This window comes from Cercospora kikuchii, assembly GCF_019650295.1.
Source record: "Cercospora kikuchii DNA, contig_00009, whole genome shotgun sequence".
In the NCBI taxonomy this organism is placed as follows: domain Eukaryota; kingdom Fungi; phylum Ascomycota; class Dothideomycetes; order Mycosphaerellales; family Mycosphaerellaceae; genus Cercospora; species Cercospora kikuchii.
The window spans coordinates 1,577,281-1,597,010 of record NW_025408590.1 but is presented as its reverse complement, the minus strand read 5'-3'; the positions used below and the strand labels follow the sequence as shown (position 1 = coordinate 1,597,010).

The 19,730-nt window shown below is 54.2% G+C and overlaps 8 protein-coding genes across 8 annotated transcripts; 4 read left to right on the top strand and 4 right to left on the bottom strand.

Moving 5' to 3' along the window:
* Positions 1 to 81: 81 nt before the first annotated feature.
* Positions 82 to 926, bottom strand: CKM354_001274500 (proteasome core particle subunit beta 6; the record flags this gene model as incomplete). The annotated part of the gene is made up of 2 exons (XM_044808270.1): positions 82 to 769; positions 820 to 926. 2 exons carry the CDS (start codon positions 924 to 926, stop codon positions 82 to 84), a joined length of 795 nt encoding a protein of 264 aa, XP_044664205.1.
* Positions 927 to 1,285: 359 nt separating this feature from the next.
* Positions 1,286 to 2,035, top strand: CKM354_001274400 (uncharacterized protein; the record flags this gene model as incomplete). Its single annotated transcript, XM_044808269.1, has 1 exon — positions 1,286 to 2,035. One exon carries the CDS (start codon positions 1,286 to 1,288, stop codon positions 2,033 to 2,035), a length of 750 nt encoding a protein of 249 aa, XP_044664204.1.
* Positions 2,036 to 2,449: 414 nt separating this feature from the next.
* On the top strand, positions 2,450 to 3,520 carry CKM354_001274300 (uncharacterized protein; the record flags this gene model as incomplete). Its single annotated transcript, XM_044808268.1, has 4 exons — positions 2,450 to 2,670; positions 2,724 to 2,895; positions 2,947 to 3,404; positions 3,448 to 3,520. The coding sequence occupies 4 exons, from the start codon at positions 2,450 to 2,452 to the stop codon at positions 3,518 to 3,520; spliced, it is 924 nt and encodes a 307-aa protein (XP_044664203.1).
* A 250-nt stretch (positions 3,521 to 3,770) lies between these two features.
* CKM354_001274200 (uncharacterized protein) lies at positions 3,771 to 4,341 on the bottom strand (the record flags this gene model as incomplete). The annotated part of the gene is made up of 2 exons (XM_044808267.1): positions 3,771 to 4,115; positions 4,168 to 4,341. The coding sequence occupies 2 exons, from the start codon at positions 4,339 to 4,341 to the stop codon at positions 3,771 to 3,773; spliced, it is 519 nt and encodes a 172-aa protein (XP_044664202.1).
* A 2,116-nt stretch (positions 4,342 to 6,457) lies between these two features.
* On the top strand, positions 6,458 to 7,672 carry CKM354_001274100 (uncharacterized protein; the record flags this gene model as incomplete). The annotated part of the gene is made up of 1 exon (XM_044808266.1): positions 6,458 to 7,672. One exon carries the CDS (start codon positions 6,458 to 6,460, stop codon positions 7,670 to 7,672), a length of 1,215 nt encoding a protein of 404 aa, XP_044664201.1.
* Positions 7,673 to 8,420: 748 nt separating this feature from the next.
* Positions 8,421 to 11,876, bottom strand: CKM354_001274000 (uncharacterized protein; the record flags this gene model as incomplete). The annotated part of the gene is made up of 1 exon (XM_044808265.1): positions 8,421 to 11,876. One exon carries the CDS (start codon positions 11,874 to 11,876, stop codon positions 8,421 to 8,423), a length of 3,456 nt encoding a protein of 1,151 aa, XP_044664200.1.
* Positions 11,877 to 12,898: 1,022 nt separating this feature from the next.
* On the bottom strand, positions 12,899 to 14,401 carry CKM354_001273900 (uncharacterized protein; the record flags this gene model as incomplete). Its single annotated transcript, XM_044808264.1, has 1 exon — positions 12,899 to 14,401. The coding sequence occupies one exon, from the start codon at positions 14,399 to 14,401 to the stop codon at positions 12,899 to 12,901; it is 1,503 nt and encodes a 500-aa protein (XP_044664199.1).
* Positions 14,402 to 14,709: 308 nt separating this feature from the next.
* CKM354_001273800 (uncharacterized protein) lies at positions 14,710 to 19,399 on the top strand (the record flags this gene model as incomplete). The annotated part of the gene is made up of 3 exons (XM_044808263.1): positions 14,710 to 14,766; positions 14,889 to 15,052; positions 15,103 to 19,399. 3 exons carry the CDS (start codon positions 14,710 to 14,712, stop codon positions 19,397 to 19,399), a joined length of 4,518 nt encoding a protein of 1,505 aa, XP_044664198.1.
* Between the last annotated feature and the right edge of the window lie 331 nt (positions 19,400 to 19,730).

Genomic DNA, 19,730 nt, shown 5'->3' with positions numbered 1-19,730 from the left:
CTGACTCCTCGCACCGTGCTATGCACAAGCATCTGGTATGTTTGCAGAGTATCGTACACCTTCCGTCATCGCTCATTCCATCTAGTCCTTCTTCAAGTCCGCGTACGTCTCTAGAATTCCATCTTTCGTGATGATCATTGTTTGCAGCCCATCACCGACCTCGATATGTCTCTCCACGGCGCTGGTAAAAGCATCCTTGACCAGCTCCTCCACGTGCTTGCGATCCAGCGGCTTCGGCACCAGAGGCTCTTTGCCGAACCCTTGCGGCTGCACGGGGTCGTACTGGTTCTTCAGGTTGACTTGGTTGTCCAAAAATGGCATGATCAAACTGCTTGCAGCACCTGCGGCACGACATTGCTCCCTCTCGTAACTCCCAACTGGATCGTAGCTGTACAGCGCGCCCTTGCCCTCCTCATCGATTCCTCCGAGAATCGCATGGACGTAGTACGGGAAGAAGCGCTTTCCGTAAAGGATGTGTGAGAGGCGTTGCGCACAGGCGCCGATCGAGATGTCCTTGCCGTGTTGGTATTTGTACATCTTCACAATCGTATCAAGTCGCTCTTTCAGAGCATGACCATCTGCTGCGAATCCAACAACGGAGAGCACGATCTTCGAGCCCTCGTTATCCGGGCCATTGCCGCCAATTTTGAAGAGTTTGGGTTCGTATCGCGTGTTGATGTTGTAGCCGGATGTGGAACGTGTGTCTCCTGCAAGAATGGTGAAGTCTTGACCGCTGATGCCGAGAGTTGAGCCACCGTTGTCGGTGTATCTATTGGCAATCAGCGGCATTCATCGAGGCGCGGTCATCAATGATCATACGGATAGAAGCCGTGCTGCTTGGGTTGCGAGCGTGATGATGTGGGAGCTTGTGCGAATGAGTAGCCTGGCTGTTCTGAAAGCATCGGTGCGTAACCCATGGCCGCCATGATGGGCGGTGTGATGGTTAACGGCGGAGCGGATTGGGTGAAGAGTGATTTGGGAGTCGTTCGAATGGGCGCGACGGGCGATGGAGTGGTGGTAGATTGTTTGGTGATGAACTGTAGCTTGCAACACGGCTGGAGCTTCAGGCACTGAGGCGTGACGCGGAGGGAAGCTGCGTCCGTGCCCAGCCTCCGATCCCTGCAAATATTAGCGCGGCTTGCCAAAAGTTCGACCCGACGTCGAAATTCCTTGAGCAGATACTCCGCACTCTCGACCAGTCACCGCGTGCTAGACCGACTACCCTCTGAACAGACGTCGACTGGTGTGTAAAGACTTCGAATCAGGACCACAACAATCCGCCAAAATGCCAGCCCCGACCGCTCTCCAAAGAGCGCCTGAGCAAATTGAGGACGAAATCGTGCACGATGCTCCAGAAACCGCCGTGGACGAAGAAGTGATCACATCCACGATAGTGCCGACCGAGCAACCTAGCGAAGACATCACTATGGAAGTCGACGGCGAACCCACCTCTCTCTTCTCTCCAGAGACGCCCTCAAAACGACGCCACCGAGTTGAAGAACGCAAAGTCCGAATCCCACCCCACCGCATGTCGCCGCTGAAGACATCCTGGCCGAAGATCTACCCTCCTCTCGTCGAACACCTCAAACTCCAAGTTCGCGTCAATACACACAAGAAGGCTGTCGAACTTCGCACATCGAAAGAGACGACCGACACGGGGGCGATACAGAAGGGCGCAGATTTCATTGAGGCTTTCTGCCTAGGTTTCGATCTCGATGATGCGATTGCATTGCTCCGTCTCGATGACTTGTACATGCAGAGTTTCGAGATCAAGGATGTGAAGAATTTGGAGGGAGAGCACATGAGCAGAGCTATTGGGCGAATAGCAGGCAAGGATGGCAAGACCAAGTTTGCGATCGAGAACGCAAGCCGGACGAGAGTTGTGCTTGCAGGGAGCAAAGTGCACATCTTGGGAGGCTTCAAGAACATTCATGTGGCCAGGGAGGCGATCGTCAGCTTGATCTTGGGTAGCCCGCCAGGGAAGGTGTATGGCAATCTGAGAACCGTCAGTGCCCGGATGAAGGAGAGATTCTAAGGATGGACGCGAGTAGCGTGCGGCCGAGGAGGCGTTTCATGACAGGTTGTGGACTTCGCACAAGTTTGAGATTCAGCGTAGGTGTCTGGCGTTACGGAAGGGCTGACTGTTTCGCCCACGAAAATTATGATAGAGGGCTACGAAGACGAAAATGAAAGTAGCGCGGAAAGTCAACGTATGGGCTCTTCCATGCTCTTGATGATCAAGCAATTCCCCTCATATTGTGTTGTGACGCCATCTCAACGCGAGGAAGCGACTGCCTCGAATGAAAGTGGTGGGCACACTGGCAGGAGCGACTGCGTCGCCAAGGCAGCAAACACCACCTACAATTAGTTCGAATACCTGTCGCCACATCACATCTCGACGTCTGCATCCCACTGCCTGCTCGCTCTGAAGGCCTGGCACAAATCCAACATGAATCGTTTTCGAGCTGCGACCAGCAGATTCCTCGAGAACGGGAAATTCTCCGACTTCACGATCATTTGCGGCACCACAGGCCGCGAATACAAGGTTCACCGCACTATCATATCAGCTCAGTCAAGATGGTTCGACACGTGTTGCACGCGAGACTTCCTTGAAGGGCAACAGCGCGTTACGGTTCTCAAGGAGGATGATCCAATAGCGCTCGAAAAGATGTTAGGGATCTCATGAACAGAGTCATTCGGCTCTGCTAATGGCACGCACGTAGGATCGAATACTGCTACAAATTCGACTATAGCGACACACTTTCGACGCTTGTCCCCGGAGATTGCCCAGCCGATATTGATGCAGACGGAAACATTGTGGAAAGCATTCACACTAGCAGCATCATCAAGAGCTCGATCCAGCTACATGCTCACGTCTACGCGATCGCAGAAAAGGTCAGTCTGCGCTTCGGAAAAATCAGACAACGCGGGATTGACGCTTCACAGTACGAAGTGTCGGATCTGAAAGGCTTTGCTCAGACGAGATTCCGCGAAGAGCTTGCGGCGAACATGGACTCAATTACAGTCATCGCAGCTGGCATCCGTGCTGTTTACCAACAAATCGAACTGCCTGACTCCGACCGAGCACTCAAAGATCTACTCACAATCGCGTGGATCGTGCCTGGAAACCGACGCCACCTGCAGGATCATGCCGAAGAACTCAGGGACGATTTCGAAGCCTGCCCAGAATTTCTCTTCGACACGCAGGTGCTCCTGCTCCAAGGGTTCTCGAGCTCGAAGAAGTATCCAAGATTCTTTTGCACAGAATGTGAATCTGAAACGGTCGTCGAGGATGAAGATGCTGAGCATGTTGGGCAGAATAGCTGGCTAAATTGCGTCAAGTGCGACAGCTACTCTTATCCGCATTGGATCGAGTTCAGCCCAGACTTGAAAGTCGAGAGATGGTGGGCAAGCGAGGACCACCAATTCTTCGCTCGCGATAGCTAGTGACATGAAGTGGGTCGCAAAGCAAGGACGACAAGGGGTCCGAGATGACCTCAAAGGCTGGACGAATAGCTGAGACACTTGCTGGAAAGCGATCGAAGAAGTGATCGTCGAATTTGAACTTCTGGATTATGATACACTGTATCGTGACATCAATCATGACTGGTGGCTCACTGTGCCACATCAATTGCTCAATGGCTCTCATTCCTGCATGCGTCCAAGTCGCTCTGTCTCAGAAGCAAAGCTGGCGTGAAAGTAAGGTCGCGACGAGACCTCAAAAAGTGCATGCTCCCGAGGTTCCGTTCTGCTGTCCGCAGCTAGGCAGCTTACAACATAGCAACAGCACCCAGACCCATAGCCAACAGACCGGCAGCGACCTTTGGTGCATTGGTCTCGTAGGCACCAGCCTCCGAAGTGGCACTGTTGACAGCGCCAGATGCCTCAGAAATAGCACTGTTGACGACGCTAGAAGCGCCTGAGATAGCGCTGTCGATGACGGAGGTTGCAGCGTTAGCTCCGTTGCCGGCAGCAGAAGTAATCGTGCTCAAAATCTCCTGGCCATCGGAGGTAATTGTGGTGACAACGCCAGCAAGAACGGAAGTGGCGGTGTCGATAGCGCCGTCAAGGGCAGAGGTGATGGTTTCGAGAGCACCATCTGCGCCATCAGTGGCCTGGAGACATGTCAGTATGCTGCAATAAAACGGGCAGCTGGAGCAAACATACCTCTGAGAAAATGCTCTGGGCATTCGTAGCAATGTTCGTCGCAATCGAGGCGCCAGCCTCAGTGATGTCGCCAGCGATTGAAGTGACGGCACCAGCGATATCGTCGCCAATGTTGTCGTCCTGGGCAGCGACGAGGGCAACTGGGGCCAGGATGAGGAGCTTCTTCAATTGCATGATGCCGGTTGTTGTGGAGAGCTTAGGATTTCTTGTTTACGTTGATGCTGGTAGTGAGCGAGAGTCTGAAAGTACCGGCAATCAGTATCAGAAAGTGAAGCTATATACCAAGAGTGACAACACAGTACTTACGCGTTCTGCAGCTGTGCAATGGCAAATCCTTCACGAAAAATAGAAACGGGTGTGGAGGTTGGTTTTGGGCGCAGCAGGACAAACAACAGATGAAGGGGGCTGAGGATGCAGCCTTGTACTTGACGACGATCCCGCTTCCTCAGGTGATGTGATCTCCGTTCTAACTGCAATTGGCAATGCCTTCTTATGATGTCAAGGCTTGACAAGACGCGCTACGGCTTGCAAAAAGCTGGTTCCAGCGTGAGACCTGTTTCTGGCCCTTTTGCGAAATTGCACCGCCTCGTGCCTCTTACGCCTCTGGCGCGAGGTTTGTGGAGGAGTTCAAACGCGGATTGGCACGGCGACGAACTAGCGGCCGGATTGCACGCGTCCGGCCGTCTTGGCCTTCCAACAGCCACGCATGCTGTGCCCAGGTACCAGTTACGGGTCATGCTTTTGTGCAAGGCGTTCGCGTTCGGGTCGACCTGCTGTTCGTCGATTTCTGCACATATGCTTATGGCATCTGACGGTGGCGGCGAAGAGTGGATGTTGCAGCTGGGTAAGCTGATGTCGTGAACATCCTGGCCGCGCCCCTGTCCAGCTATGACCACATAGCCTGTGCAGATGCCAAGACGGACTCTCCGGCCTTCTGTTTGACTTTCAGTGTCCCGTCTCCAGGACTTCAGCACTCCCTCATCACTGCATATGCAGGCAGAAGAAGTGAAGCAGAAGGCTTGATGCTCCTGAATTGTCGCAGACCAGCTCACAAGCAGCCTCAGCTGAATTGTTGTGCCGACTCGCGAGTCATGACTTCAAGCTTCGATCAGCTGAGTCTAAGGCTCTGTCTAGCCACTCCCAGCGCCAGAAGCACAGTCATCAATGCCCAGACAATCATCATCAAGAACGGCATAATGATGTGTCCCGTTCTTTGACCGTATTGAGCTCTGTCCTGAACAGGGAACCAGCTTTTCGTTCCTCTGCTGAATCCTGCTACAGTCAAGGCAACTTCATTAATCGCTAGGAAGTTTGCGGAAACGTTTTATACGTCAAGAGCATACCCGATGCTCGCAAAGCCACAATGGATAGCGACACCTTCTCCAGCACGGTCTCGCATTGAAGCCTGGTACGGGAAGTATTGTCAGTGAAAGTAAAATCGATGTAGATGACTGAAAACCAGACAACCGTCCACTGAAGTATTCAGAGATGCGAATACGAATCCGCCAGCCCATGGCATAGAAACGGGTCTGCAGAAGTTCCGAACACATCGACGGCTGTGTACATTCAATCAGTGAGGTGTGAATCTTTGCCGAACCTTGGTCTGAAACTCAGTGGAAGATATCCAGGGTCCTCCGGATTCAGATGTCTCTTCTCAGAGCACTGGAGGAGGAATGGCAGCATGAGATAATAGATCTCAACAACACGTAAAACAGTCGAAGCTTTCAGTCGGTGAAGGGATCTCAGACCTGGTCTCAGTTTCGACAATGTGTCCCGTATACTCTTGTTGTTGCTGTTCACGGGCGGCTTCGGATCCCACGTTGGCTCGCGCGGCTCCAATGGTACCGGGCATGGACATAGCAACAGGGAACGTGGTCGATAGCCCATAGTACAAGGTGATAATCAAGTGTCTCATGTCTCGAGCGAGGAGAGGGACGAACGAGCAGGCACAACGAGTCGCCGATACTGCCTTGCGAGCTGTCAAACTATGATGCTGGGCAGCTGCCGTCGGAATTTTGGGTGCGAGGCTGCTTCATTTAGTTGGCGAATCAGCAAATATTTCAATGTATAAGCTAGTCAAAACGTCGGAAAGAACAGTTCCCAGTATCGTACAATCAGATGCAGATGTGTGTGCTGGCTACGAGCTTCGTCTCACGTCCTAACCCATGTAGTCTTGGCAAGCAGATTCGGCCATACCCGCTGAGCCGAGGCTCCTGCCAACGACGTGTCTGCACTTTCGTGAACGCGACTTCAAGTCGAAGCCTTCCAAATCAAAGGAACGCGCCTCAAGATGTCGGATCACGTTCGTGATAGCAGTAAAGCAGTATCTGAGGAACCAACGCGAAACTTCAATTACCCTTGGGCAGCGGCGCCAGACATCATCCGATCCAACCAAAAGGATGCCTACTTCCAATCCGTGCTTCTGACACAGCTCTCGGCAGTGATACGGTCTCTCTATGGCACGCGTTCAGAGCACAAATGGTCCAACGAAGCCTCAGTATTCACAGAGCTTCTGTATCTCGGACTGACCACATTTATCGGCAACCGGACCTTGGGCGAGGAATATTGCGATATTGTACAAGTCGAAGATGATACAAATCGCCTCCCGTCCGTCAGCAGACGCGGAGGCTACATCTTATCCAGCGTACTGCTTCCTTATATCCTAACACGCTTCCTTCCGGCCTTCCGCAAACGCCTCCGAGCCAAATTAGAGAAGACACTCAAGAAAGCCCACCACCGACGAGTATCCGACTCCACACAAATCAAGAACCCTCCAAAGAAGGTTAACCAATTCCAAGAATATGTGCTCAAGCACTTGGACTCCATCACATCCCCAGCCCCGATCTACGCCGTCAGCCTCGCAATTTTCTACTTCACAGGCGCCTACTACCAACTCTCCAAACGCATCTTCGGGCTCCGCTACGTCTTCACCCGGAAGCTCACCGAAGGCGACCAACGTGCTGGCTATGAAGTCCTCGGAGTCCTTCTCGTCGTCCAAATGGTCGTTCAAGGCTACCTCCACATGAAGACAACATACTCCAACATCCAAACCCAAACTTCCAGCAATACCGGCTCTGCCTTACTCCAGAGAAGCAACTCCTCCAACCTGGACCCAAATGGCGAACTCTCCGACGCCATCTCCATCGAAGGAGAAATCTTCGAAGAAGAAGATTCCAACCCATTCAACACCCCTCTTCTCTTCGAGACACAACACACAGGAACTTCCCCCGAGGCGATTTCGAAACGCATCGCGCAAACGACTCATACGCCTATCATGAAGGGGCCACGGCATGATTTGAAGGACGAAGCGACAATGCAGTGGATTTCAGGCGATCAGACGAGAAAATGCACATTATGTTTGGAACCAATGAAAGACCCCAGCGTTACGACGTGCGGACATGTGTTCTGCTGGAGTTGTGTGACAGATTGGTTGAGGGAGCAGCCGATGTGCCCGCTTTGTAGACAGGGGGCTTTGGTGCAGCATGTTTTGCCATTGAGGGGGTGAAGAGAGTGCAGAGGAATGAGGAGATAGGAAAAGTAAGTGTGTAATCATGTGGAATGTGCAAAATGTATTTCTTTCAATGTATCTTCATCTTCGTCCCGACCTTTGTATCTACTACAGTTGTGATCCCGTGCATCTTCATTATCCATTATGCATTATCATGCACCCATCCTACTCCTGCTCGTCCTCCTCTGAGAGACATGCAAAAAAAAAATAAGAGCTGAAGTAAAACACAGTGAGACAAGACTCTCTCTCTTCCTCTCCCGTTGGGTATCTCGCCAAAAACACAACAGCCACTCGCTCGCGAAATTATTCGCGCCTCAGACTTCCTCATTTCGTCACTCTCGTTCGCATCGGAGCAGAGGTCACGTATACCCTCATGAGTTCCTCCATCATCTCACATGAAACTCAGCTTTCGTTCCACATCCTGACCAGACTCCAGCCTAGCCGGATCAGACTGCGCTCTCCTCCGCAAATCCCAAATCCTCTCCCTGATACCCATCATAATCGGCGTCCTCGTCATGAGCTTGAAAGGGCTAACAGGCGCAGAAGTCGTCCCTCGTCCGGCGAGGATCTCCGTGGCGCCGTCCAAGCCCATATAATGAGCGCTCACCCTTGCCTTCAGCGATTTAGCGCGACGTATAGCACGTTCGGGTGAAGCACTTAGTCTTAGGGTACTGCTGCTTCTACTAGCAGCCATCAGCGTTGTATCGAAACAATTTGACTCAAAGCCAGCGGGAGTAATGAAATGCTACTTCTTCACAAAGCCTTCGATGGCGTCTGATGCTCGGCTCTTGGGTCGACCGCTGCTGTGCCGGTGTAGCAGCTTTTCTCGATCACGGGAGAGACTACCGGGTGATGAGCCCATGCCGGAGTTTGGCAGTGGAGCCAGGTTGTCGCCATTGGCTTCCATGCCGGCGCTGGTCTCGCTCTTGCCTAATCTTTGCTCTCGCTTGAGCTCAAGATACATTCTGGCGTGGTCGGAGAGAGGGAATGGCGAAGGCTCCGTTGGGATATCGGCACCGTTCTGTAGCAAGAGTTCCGCCACGGGGAATGGCTTTCGTGGGAGCGGACTTGATGGTCGTGGGGCACCCGAGAGCGAGGAGCCAGAAGCGTGCCTGATGCTTGAAGCTGCTGCACTGGCTGGTGCAGCTGGATCGGCGGCTGCCAACGCCAGATATACGGCATGCGTCGCTCGCACGCGGTCGTGGGCATTTGGATTGGCTCGCAGCGCGAGTGCGTGGAGCACGCCCTGAATGTCGTTCTTCTTAATACTCGTCAAAAGGAGGTCGTCGGGCGTATTCGGCGCCGCTGGTTGCTGTACATATGTGCGGTCACTGTATTTCGCGGTGATGAAATGCAGCCTTTGATCTCTCGTCGAATGCGGTGAAGGCTTGAGGAATCGATCGAGCTTAGCCTCCCAGATCATGTTGCTAACACGATTGCCGATCAGGAGTAGAGCTTCGACAATATCTTGCGTTGCGAACGAGGTATCAAGAGTCAGACCTCGAACCTTGGAGATGTGCGTGCCCAATGAGCGATGTATGCCACTGCATTCAATGCAAAGCAGCACACCAAGGTTGATGGAACACCAATCGACCTTCGCATCGGATCCACAATCAGCACAGACTTTGTTGCCCTCGTCAGCATTTTTGATGCGTTGAAGAAGTGCGGAAGGCTCAGGTTCACTTTCCATCCGCTTGTATGCAGGCTTGTCGCCCGTCGTCGCATGTCTGCTCACAGCGCCTGAAGCAGAGATCCTGTTAGGATTCGATGTCTGCCTGTGCCCTGAGAAGGAAGAGCTCTTTCCCGTCAAGACTGCAGCAATGTCTTTGCGATGCGAGTTGGCGGGCGAGGGCGTTGCTGGGAGCGGCTGAGATTTATTCTCGAACGCACTCTGCAAGGCATTGTTGATGGCGCCGATCCAAGCGCGTAGATCATCCTCAGATGGGGCTTGATAAACGCGAGTGAACTGCGGCGTGATGACCTCGAAGCAGAATCGACGATCGGCATTCCGGGCCTCACGAACGGAAGCCATCCTGAGATCAATCGGGTCCATGTGCAGATCAAGCTTATCCTTCCAGTTTACATACTCGGAAAGCTTGCCTTGATCGAGCACAATCCAGAATTTGTGCCAACCAGGTTTGGTGATGCCTTTCGGGTCGACGTGGCTGCCAGGTCTGCTCAAGGCCCACAAAAGGCCTTCTTTTCGCATTGTCGCGCCGTTATTGAGGGTTGTGCTGGAATTGTCTTCCAAATCACGAATACCCTTGAACTTGCTCGCGGGACTAGCGGAATTGGCGGCAGCTGAGCTAGTGGGAGTATTGAGCATGCCGTTCGCGATGGTCTGCCCATTCATATGGCTTGCAGAGGGTGGCGACTGCGACAGCGCCGCGCCACCACTCAAGCTGGTCGTTCTCATAGGCACGCCCTCGCCTCGAGCTTGTTCTCTGACCGACGTGGAATGCGAGAGACCTCCAGCCGGAGCAATGTTGCCATCTTCGTTTGTAAGTTTCGTGCTTGTCTCCAAAGCGCGACGTTTCTCTTCTCGTTCCTGGCGCAGCAGCTTGAAATCCTGATCTGCTAATCGGACCTCCGCAACGAGAGCGTCCAACTGTGGAATCATGTCCTCCACTTTCTTCGCAGTCGCGAGGTAGCTCTTGGCCTGTGCGTCGGCATACTTCGTCAAATGCGATAGTACTTCCTGATCTTTGCGCCCACCATGTAGATCGTGCATGAAGCTCGAGTAGTCGAACCGCTTGAGCTCGAAAGTCCTCCGCTTGGCTTGATACTTCTCGTCACTTCGTACGACCTTCTTCTCTTTGAGCGATTCGGTCCTTTGACCAAGATACTTGCCCACAAACGCATAGTATTCCTTGCTCTCCTCGTCAAACTCTCTCTTCTTGTTGTCTGCTTGTTTGATCTCAAAATTGTAGAGCTTGCTAATCGGTTCAATGATGAGCTTCTGCAAATTGACTGTGTTCTGCTTCTCGTAATGTAATATCTCTTTCGCGATCTTCTCGAAATAGTGGTCGAGCGCGGGTTGGACGGCGTTCGCATTCGATGTCGCGGCATCCCGTAGTGCGTTCGTGAAGTCCGCAACGGCTTGATTGCATGCTTGTTGGGCAGATTCCGCCGCCTCGGCCGTCTTCAACACTTTCTTCATTCGCTGTCTCATGCTGCTCGTCTTCTGCTCCAGCGAACGCATTGTGGCTCGGAAAAGTGGTCCATCCTCATTAAGCGATGGGTCCTCCCCAGGCTTGCATGTCGCCAGATCCACCTTCACTGGTCCTGCCATTGACTGCGTGCTCATAGTCGGGATCTGGCTCAGACCGTCTTCCGGAATAGGTTCGAAGGTTGGCGATTGGGGCATATCCTTGTCTTTGAAGTCCTGATAGCTGCCTTCTCCTTCAGAATCGCTCACGTTGCTGACTCTCGACTCGATCGATTGTGTGGAGGGTACTCGCAATCTGGTCGGCATGGTGATCTGATTGGGATCGAGCATCGGCGATCGTGGAGCGGCACTGAAGAATCGCTGGGTATTTTGAACCCAGAAGCTGAAGCTCGCGAGCGTTTCCAGCTTGTGCGACCTCTGGTTGTACTCAACAAAACTGCAACTATTCCGCCATCCTCCTCCTCGATCTTCCGACGGCTTCGGGGGCCGCCATTTCCATGACCAGCTAAACTGTGCGCTCGGACTGCCTCCTGTCGAATAGTCCCCCACGAGCTGCACATTGGGGTTCTTGTGCAGATTGGGATCTGTATGAAACTCTCGCACTACCAAGTGCTCGACCTCTTTGGGCGTTGATGCGAAAATATATGTCAGACCTGATATTGAAGTATCAAATGCCGTTGCTGTCGGTGATGTGCTGTTTGAATTCGCCGTCCCCACTGCGCCAGACTTCGCCTGCTGTCGGATGATGAATGTGAAATGGAAGTTGAGATCGTCGCCGTTCGATAACCGCAACAGGAACGAAGGCGGCATGCCGTTCAAAAGGCTTTCCGGGTCCTGAACATAGTCCACTGGAGTGTCATCCCCGACGTCTTTATGCGCGCTGAATCGCGTTGCTGGAAATGCATTGGGAGATGCTCTGAACAATGTCTGGCCGCGCGAGTTGGTGACGTGGACACTGGCGACTGAGAAGCGCGTCTGATCACTCAGACAGATCGAGGCGCCATCGTAGGGACTGCTGGAGATGTTGCCCATGGTGGTCAGCCGGCGGGCTGGGGAGGCTCTCGAGCCTCACAACGTGGGCGGCGCAATGTGGGGGCCGTGGTCGCGGGGAGATGCTGGATATGGGAAAACTGGTTGGAATGGCTGGTCGAGGGTCGCGGACAGCAGGAGGAGTCGTTCGAGAGCAGAGTCGGGGGCGTGTGTGCAGCGCGGCAGATACGAGACAAGAGATGCACAGGTCATGCAGGTCGTCGTCAGGGTCTGCCGCTCGATCTTGTGGGATGGAGGCAGGAGGCTAGCGTGGTTGCGTGTGCCAATGTGACTCCGGTGGGCCTCCAGGAACCACCACTCTTTTTGCTGTCGCCGTTGGTTGTGCTGTGGTCAAGGACAAGACAAGGTGAATACGGCGACAACAACAAGACGTCCGCACCAGCGACAGCGTCTAGAGGGGTCATCGACGTTGGCCACGCACGGCCAGCGCGCGGATCTATGCCCACGTTTGCGATCGCAATTTCACCAGGCCAGGAGATGCGCAGCTCTTGATTGCCTGCTGCGCCGCTATCCCGAAGTGCTTCCCACGCGTTGTGACACCGTCGCCAACCTCTCCACATGCATCACGCCGGCTCTCATCAGACGCAGCAACTCACGCGAAACGCATTACTCACACTGGTCGTAGACATGTGACCGTCGACAAGATGATAAGAATAGCAATGCCTCGAGGCAACGCCACGCGGGCGGGCGTTACTCGTTGCCTGCAGTACGAGATGAAGTGCTGCAGGCCGCCGAAGAATGAGTTGCAGCATCGCCTCTGCTGCTGACGACGCTGCGTGAAGACCGTCCCGAAGGCGTCGCAGGCGGCAGGTTGAGCGGTCATACGTATCAGGAACATTCAACACCTGTTGTCGGACGTGATGCCAGGCAGGGTCTATACATGGCGAAAAGCCATCCAAATAGCTGCTACGATTACAGTCTTCCACTTATCAGAGGTACAAGGAATTACGAAAGTCATGCTCAAAGCCGAGCTAGTCGTTTCTTCGATCTGTGAGAAATTACATCTAGTCGCTGTCTTCTTCGGAATCGTCCTCAGCATCAGCACCCAGGCCAGCATCCGCCATATCTTCTGTTGCATCGTCCACTCCGTCATTCGCTTTCCCGTCCAACACAAACGCGCCTAAACAAGTCACACGATCGCCAGTCTCGTGCGTAGCCACCAGTCGTCCCACTTGCTTCGTTACACCCTCAGCCTCACTTGAGATTTCGTCCGCGCTCGCTGTCCATAGTCGTATAGCACCGTCGCTGCCAGCAGTAACGAAGAGTATAGGCGCGTTCGCCCCGGGAAGGTTGAGTGCTTCGAAGTCCTTGATCCGCCCAGAAACGCCAGCTGCTTCCCCTCCTAGCTGAGCCACGCACTTGAGTTGAGGCAATTTGCTTCCCTCTGCTGAGTCTTCTGCAGAAGCGATGTTGTAGAGCAAGATTCTCCCATCCTCCGTGGACAGTGCCAGCACATTACTCCCGCCTTGCGTGGTCACAAACCTCATTTGATGTACTTTCGTCGGCCGGTCTGGCTTGATGATCGCTTTCGGTTTTGATTCCACTCCAAAGACGGCCGCCCCGCGCTCAAACCCAACGATGTAGTTTTCGCCTGCCTCGTCCCATAAGATTCTCCTCCCCTCGCCACTGCTGAATTTGCTTTCGCCGACCTGCTTGAGAAGGTCGATGTCAAAGTTCAGCACTCCAGCTTTCTTTCCCGTTGTTAGATTCCACAGCCGCAGACACTTCTCGCCCCTGCCTACGCTCAACATGAGTTTCTGGCTCGGATGTATCGCGAAGTCGTTGACTCCAGCAGGTATCTCGCCTGGCGCAGCAGTGTCCCCAGACGGTCGCCCTTGAGGTTTGGGAACTGGTGCCTTCATGGAACCCAGCATTGTCCAGTCGCGTGTCCGTGATATCGCTATCGTGGAGTCCTCTGCAGCACTGAACAGCTTCGACTTGATTGGAAAATGCAAGCGCGTGATTGCTCGGTCATGATGAATCAAGCTGCCCAGGTTCTTGTTGCGAGGATTCTCAGCAGCTGCAACTCCAGACAGAGATGGTAAATTTGGTTTTGCTCCAGGTGGCGGGGGTGATGTCGATAAGCTGTAGACATTGATGCGCTCGTCCGAGGAGCCGGTGGCTAAGAGTCGCTTGTCCGCATCCTCTGAAGGCGAGATGGCCAGACATCGAATTGCTGAGGCGTGAGCTGCAAAGAGGAAGGTGTCGGAGAACGTGACTTTGTCGTCTTGTGTCGCAGATCCGAGGCTTGTTCGAGGTATGCGCACCTGGAGCCCGTGGAGCACGCGCTCGTATGATCCAGTGACGATTTGGACGTGCAAATCGTCTGTATGATTGTCTTCACTGCTGTTGGATTTGCTTGCGGCAGGAGCTTTCTCGATGCTGCTCTTCTGAGATTTGGCTGCGGAAGTTTTGGGAGCGGGCGGAGGCGACAGCGCTGCCTTCTTCACCGGCTTCTGCTTGCCAGTCGCCTCTTCACGCTTCCGCTTCCCACTGACAGCAGCCATATTGGTACTCCGAGAACTGCGTGGAAGGTTGTGGTGTCGTCGCTCGAGAAAAAAGTTCAGGACGCGGCAAGCTAAGGCCGACGGGAGTCCTCAGGCACGTTCAGTTTATCATCTGGGGAAGCAGGCCGCAAGAGCAAGCATCGTCGCATCACCACCCAGCAGAAGCGTCGCGGTCTCACGAACAGATAATCCTCCACCACGCCGACCCCGACGCCCACAATTCTCGCCCGCCGTCCCCCAGCAGCACGTCGCTCGTCTGTTGTTCGTTGCTGAATGACAGATGCAGCGCACTGGAAGGCGACGAGTTCATGTCATCGGTCGAGTCGCTTCGCCATGCTGCACTCACGGCGAAACAGGACCAGTTGGTAAGCACAATTGCCCATTTTCGCACGGCACGCTCTACGCGATATTTCGCACCGCTGGTGCAATTTGTTTGGCGAATTTGCGATGCGAAGTGGTCGAGTTGTGATGCTAACGTGCTGCACAGAAGTCGCTCGCATCGTCGCATTCTGCGGAGCTACGCGCGCTGCTGGCCGTCTACAACACCATCAACGATAACACCAGCCTCACCTCGTTGGTGAACGCGAAATTCGGTGCAGACACCGTCACCGAAGATGAAGCAGTCTTCCTGCAAGATCATGACTTATCCAGGTGCGTGCGACGTGATATTGCCCTCGCCACTGGCTAACAGACACGTGAAGCGGCCGCACTTTCGACGCGACATTGCTAGCCATTCGACCTCCACCTGCTTCTACGCTACAACAACAGCCTTCCGACGCGTCAATATCTGTATCGAAACTCGAAAGTGACCCGCCCGGATCCTCTGGGACTCGCGATGGAACTCCAAGCGCGGTCGCGGGGCCGAAACAAGGCATTGTGACCGCGAAAGCAGATGAAACCGCGACTTCCATTGCAGAGGTCGCGTCCACAGCACACGAACCCCTCCCGGCTTTGAACAAGGCCAATGCTCATCCGTCCCCGTCAATTCAAGCCACGCGGGAAGCGTCTGACCCAGCAGCGGTTGTCCAGCCAGTCGATATCGCTGCTCCATTACCCGAGGAGGATGCTCAGCTTTCAGCACCGACGACGCAACTCCTCGACCAACAGCGACCGAAGTCACCTGCGAAGACTGTGCATCTTCCTCCGCAAGAGGTCCAGGAAGAGCGCCTACGAGAGCGCGAGTCAGCTGAAGCACAACGCAAAACAGAGCCTGAAGTGAAATCCACCCAGCGTCTTCCTGCTCCGAATGCAGAAGCTGCTTCCTCTCCATCCTCCACTGTAGGAGCTCACTCTGCTGCTACGCCTCAGGCTCCGCAGGAATCGCCAGATACGTCGCCGGACTCGGAGCTTGCAGTAGAAGTGCCCAAGGATCTCCAGCCGTCGCCAGAGCAGATACGAGAGAAGGAAGAACACGATCGCGTATTGGAAGCACAGAAAGAGATTGCGAGGCAAGAAGCGCTTGGCGATGTATCAACGCCTGATGATCAGTTGAAATGGGAGGAACGTGCGGCAGCTGCAAGGGAAGCAACGGAACGTGCACCGCGTGAGGATGTTGGCGGTCCTGAGCCTGACGTGAAGGACTCCGCACGTCAGACGGAGGCTGAAGAGGCGGTTGGTGAAGTGGAAATGGATCAATCTGAAGAGCAAGTTGAGAGACCTTCAGTCAAGGACGCGAAACCAGCTTCGGACGATGTTGACGAAGAGGCAGCCTCCAGGGCCGGCGTGCAAGATGATGGGGACAACATCACCGTCTCAACACGCGATAGACCTCAGCTCTCGGTTGATACAGCCAAGCAGCACCCACCTGTCGAACCGGAAGCATCGACTCCCGCGGTGACCCCGGCTCCTCCTCGAATGACTACCAGAGTGTCGTCTGGTGCGATGCGACAAAAATCCGTCTCCGAAATCTTGGGCCAGGATCGAGCGCACTCACACTCTGCCGATAATACACCGGCCTCCCGCAAAGACGTGCACTCTCCAGCTGCCGTCTCGCCGCTCACACAGCGCCATCATCATGATAACAGTGGAACATTACGACGGGACTCACCGCTGACACAAAGCACTCGTCCAACACGTCTACTCGCACAGTATCGGCAGCCAGACGACATCGACTCAGCTATTGATCAACTTGAAAGGTTGAAGGGTGCCGCAGATGACCCCGACAAGGACTATCTGGAGCCTCTCTTCAGGATCCAGGCACACGAATCACCAAACTCGAGAACTAGGACTTTGCCCGAGCTCATCAAGATGGTGCCGAAAGCACTTTCCACAGATGATCACTTCATTTCTCTGCACGAGCGACTGGACTTTCGCATGCTCAGACGCATTTACCAGCTCCAGAACGCGAATAAATGGTCACTGCGACAGATGGAGAAGCAGAAAGAGCCTCCGCAGCCATTCAGTCACCATGACCACATGATGGAAGAAATGAGATGGATGCGAAAGGACTTCCGGGCAGAGCGGCAAATGAAGAAAAGTGTCTGTGCTTGGCTGGCTCAGAGGTGCGCGGACTGGTGCCATGCAGATGCGGAGGAGAGAACCAAGATGCAAGTGAAGGTGAAGAAGACAGACGAGGGCGCAGAATCTGTTCCCGATCTTGACGGCGGGGAGTCTGCTCGCGAGGACGATCTTGATCCGCCCACTCCACGAGAAGGCTCGCCACTTCCGACAACCGTGGTGGTTCCCCCAGAGCTCAAGGGCACAATCGACCGCCTTGATAAATCCGGAAAGCTTTCAAAAGCTCTCGCTACACTCCCGCATGCTGGTCTACTGGATCTTACGGGCAGGCATCCTACGCAATCCTACACAGCGGTCTCCAAGTTCGTCGAAGGGCGAGTGCTTCCGACCGTGAGCCGCCCGTCTCTAAAACGAAGTCGCTATGAGTACGATGATGAAGACGAGCTTCTGGAAGCCCAGCCGAGAAGCAAAAGACTTCGCGAGAACGCTCGATCTGATCCTGAGGGCTCCGATTGTGCTCTTTTCGATCCTGTCAACAAACCCATTCGGGATAGGCTGCATTCGAACAATGCTTTCAGGCCTCCATCTGAGTTCTTGATGCCGAACACTCAATTTTATGAATATCGTGCCGGTTCTCAGTGGATTTGGGAGGACGATCAAAAGCTCAGAAAGCTGGCAAAGGACTACTCGTTCAACTGGTCACTCATTGCGGACGAAATGAGCTTGAGCACGCGATACAAGAGTTCTGCAGAGCGACGCACTCCTTGGGAATGCTTTGAGCGATGGGTTGACCTGGAATCCTTGCCTGCGGATATGCGCAAGACGGTGTACTTTAAGACATGGTACGCCAGGCTGGAACAAGCGCAGCAGGCTTCGGAACGACGCTATCAGCAACAGGTGCAGGCCATACAGCAGCAGGCTGCACAGAACGGCGCGCCATCTCATGTCCCCATGCGACGTAAGACGACGCCCACGCGGGTGGAGAAACGGCGCTCAACACGATACCTGTGGATGGTGGAAGGCTTCCGTAAACTGGCTAAGAAGCGTGAGCAGGCGGCCTGGAAGCAAGCTGAAACAGCTCGTGCCGCCGCTCAACGAAAGACTCAAGCTGACGCCAACCCGCCGGTCCGCTCGATGAAGATGACTCCGCAGGAGTTCAGCAAGAAGCGTGCGGAGAGGGATGCAGCGATGCTTGAGCAAGCGCGGCAACACCGTGCCAAGATCATTGAGGCTCAAAGACAACAGCTTGCGGCTGCACGCGCAGCTCAGCAGATGCAGATGGCTGGTGGCCCACAAGCACAAGCTGCTGCGGGACAGCAACGTCCGCCTGGCGCTAACATGCCTGCGCAACAAGCTCAGATGCAGGTCAATGGACAACAAGTCCCCAATGTCAATGCACAGATGGCGGCATCGCAGCAAGGCAGAGCAAACTTGCAGATGGCGCAGAGGAACGGTCACCTCGCCCCTCCGCACGTGAATGGCCAGGGTATACCGCAAGCGCAGATGCAGGCACGAGCTCCTCAAATGGCACAGCACGCTAATTTGCAGGCACAGCCACACCCTCAGCAGATGAGAAACCCACAATACGCTGGTCAGCAATATCCGGTAGCGAATGGCAATACCGTTCCGACACAACAAGTAAGTGCTCACACGACAACGCAACAACAGCTTCAAGAAAACCAGGCTCTTCTGGCGGCTTTCCAACGATCGCAGCAGCAGCAGCAGCAAGGCAACTCAACTCACAATGGAAATCAGCAGATGAATGGCTCTCCCAGCATGCCACCTCCCCCAACCCCGCAGACTGCACCACAGAAGCTCTCCTCCGGCCATACACCCCAAATTTTCGCCATACAAAACCAGCTGCGAGCGGCAAATCCATCATTGTCGGATGAGCAAATTCAAGCTTTGGCAATACAGCAGCTTTCCAAGCAGACAGGTCAGCAGTCTAGCAATCAAGCCCGGCAGAACGCTATGAACGCCGCTTCGGGCATGGCCAACCAGGGCCAGGCTGGTGTACCCTCGCAGGCATACCAGCAGAAGCAGGGTCAATACGTGCAGCGTCCCGTCGCCAATGGCGTCAACGGAATGTACTCTCAGGTCAACGGAGCTGCGAACACCCAGCAACAAACCGGTGCGGCTATGAGCTCACAAGGGAACACCAATTCCTCTCAAGCACAGGAAGATTATCGTGCACAGCTCATGCGCAATCAGCAGTTGCAAATGCCGCAGATGCGACAGATGCAAAGCCCCAACGCGAATCACGCGCAGTTGTACAGCAGTCCCGTCGCCAACAACGCCAGTCCGCACATGGCCGCGACATCTCCAGGCCAGTCGCCGTACCAGAATGTCAATCAAATGTCGCAGGTGGCAGGCGCCAACGGACAGCGCCCAGTATCGCGTTCTAACACGCCTCAAATGCAAAGGCTGAGTTCATCAGGGAGCGTCAATACCGTGGGTAATAACGGAGGAATGCAGAGTCCGGGCGCGATGAGCATGCCTCAGAACAGCCCTCGAAGTCTGCCCGCGTCCATGGCGCAGTAGAGGGGCGGGCGTTGGAGGAAGGGTTCGCTCGCGGGATGAGAGAACGGGTTCTGGGCCTCGAGGATGAAGAACGTTGTCTACCTCTGAGTTGTACCCGTACTGTGGGCCGTTACCGCTGGGTACGGCGATCCACTGTTGAAAAGGAAAATGGGCCGAGATATTTGCAGGTCGCATGTGGCGGAGATGCACTGCTAGGCCAGGTAGATTCACCAGCTTCTTCTGGACTCTTAATTGAGTTTCAATGAAAACATATTCAACATTGTAACTTGTTGTGTCTTCCACTTCTCCCGTGCTTGGTGATCGTGAATTTCTGTTGTCGACTTCCCTCGCT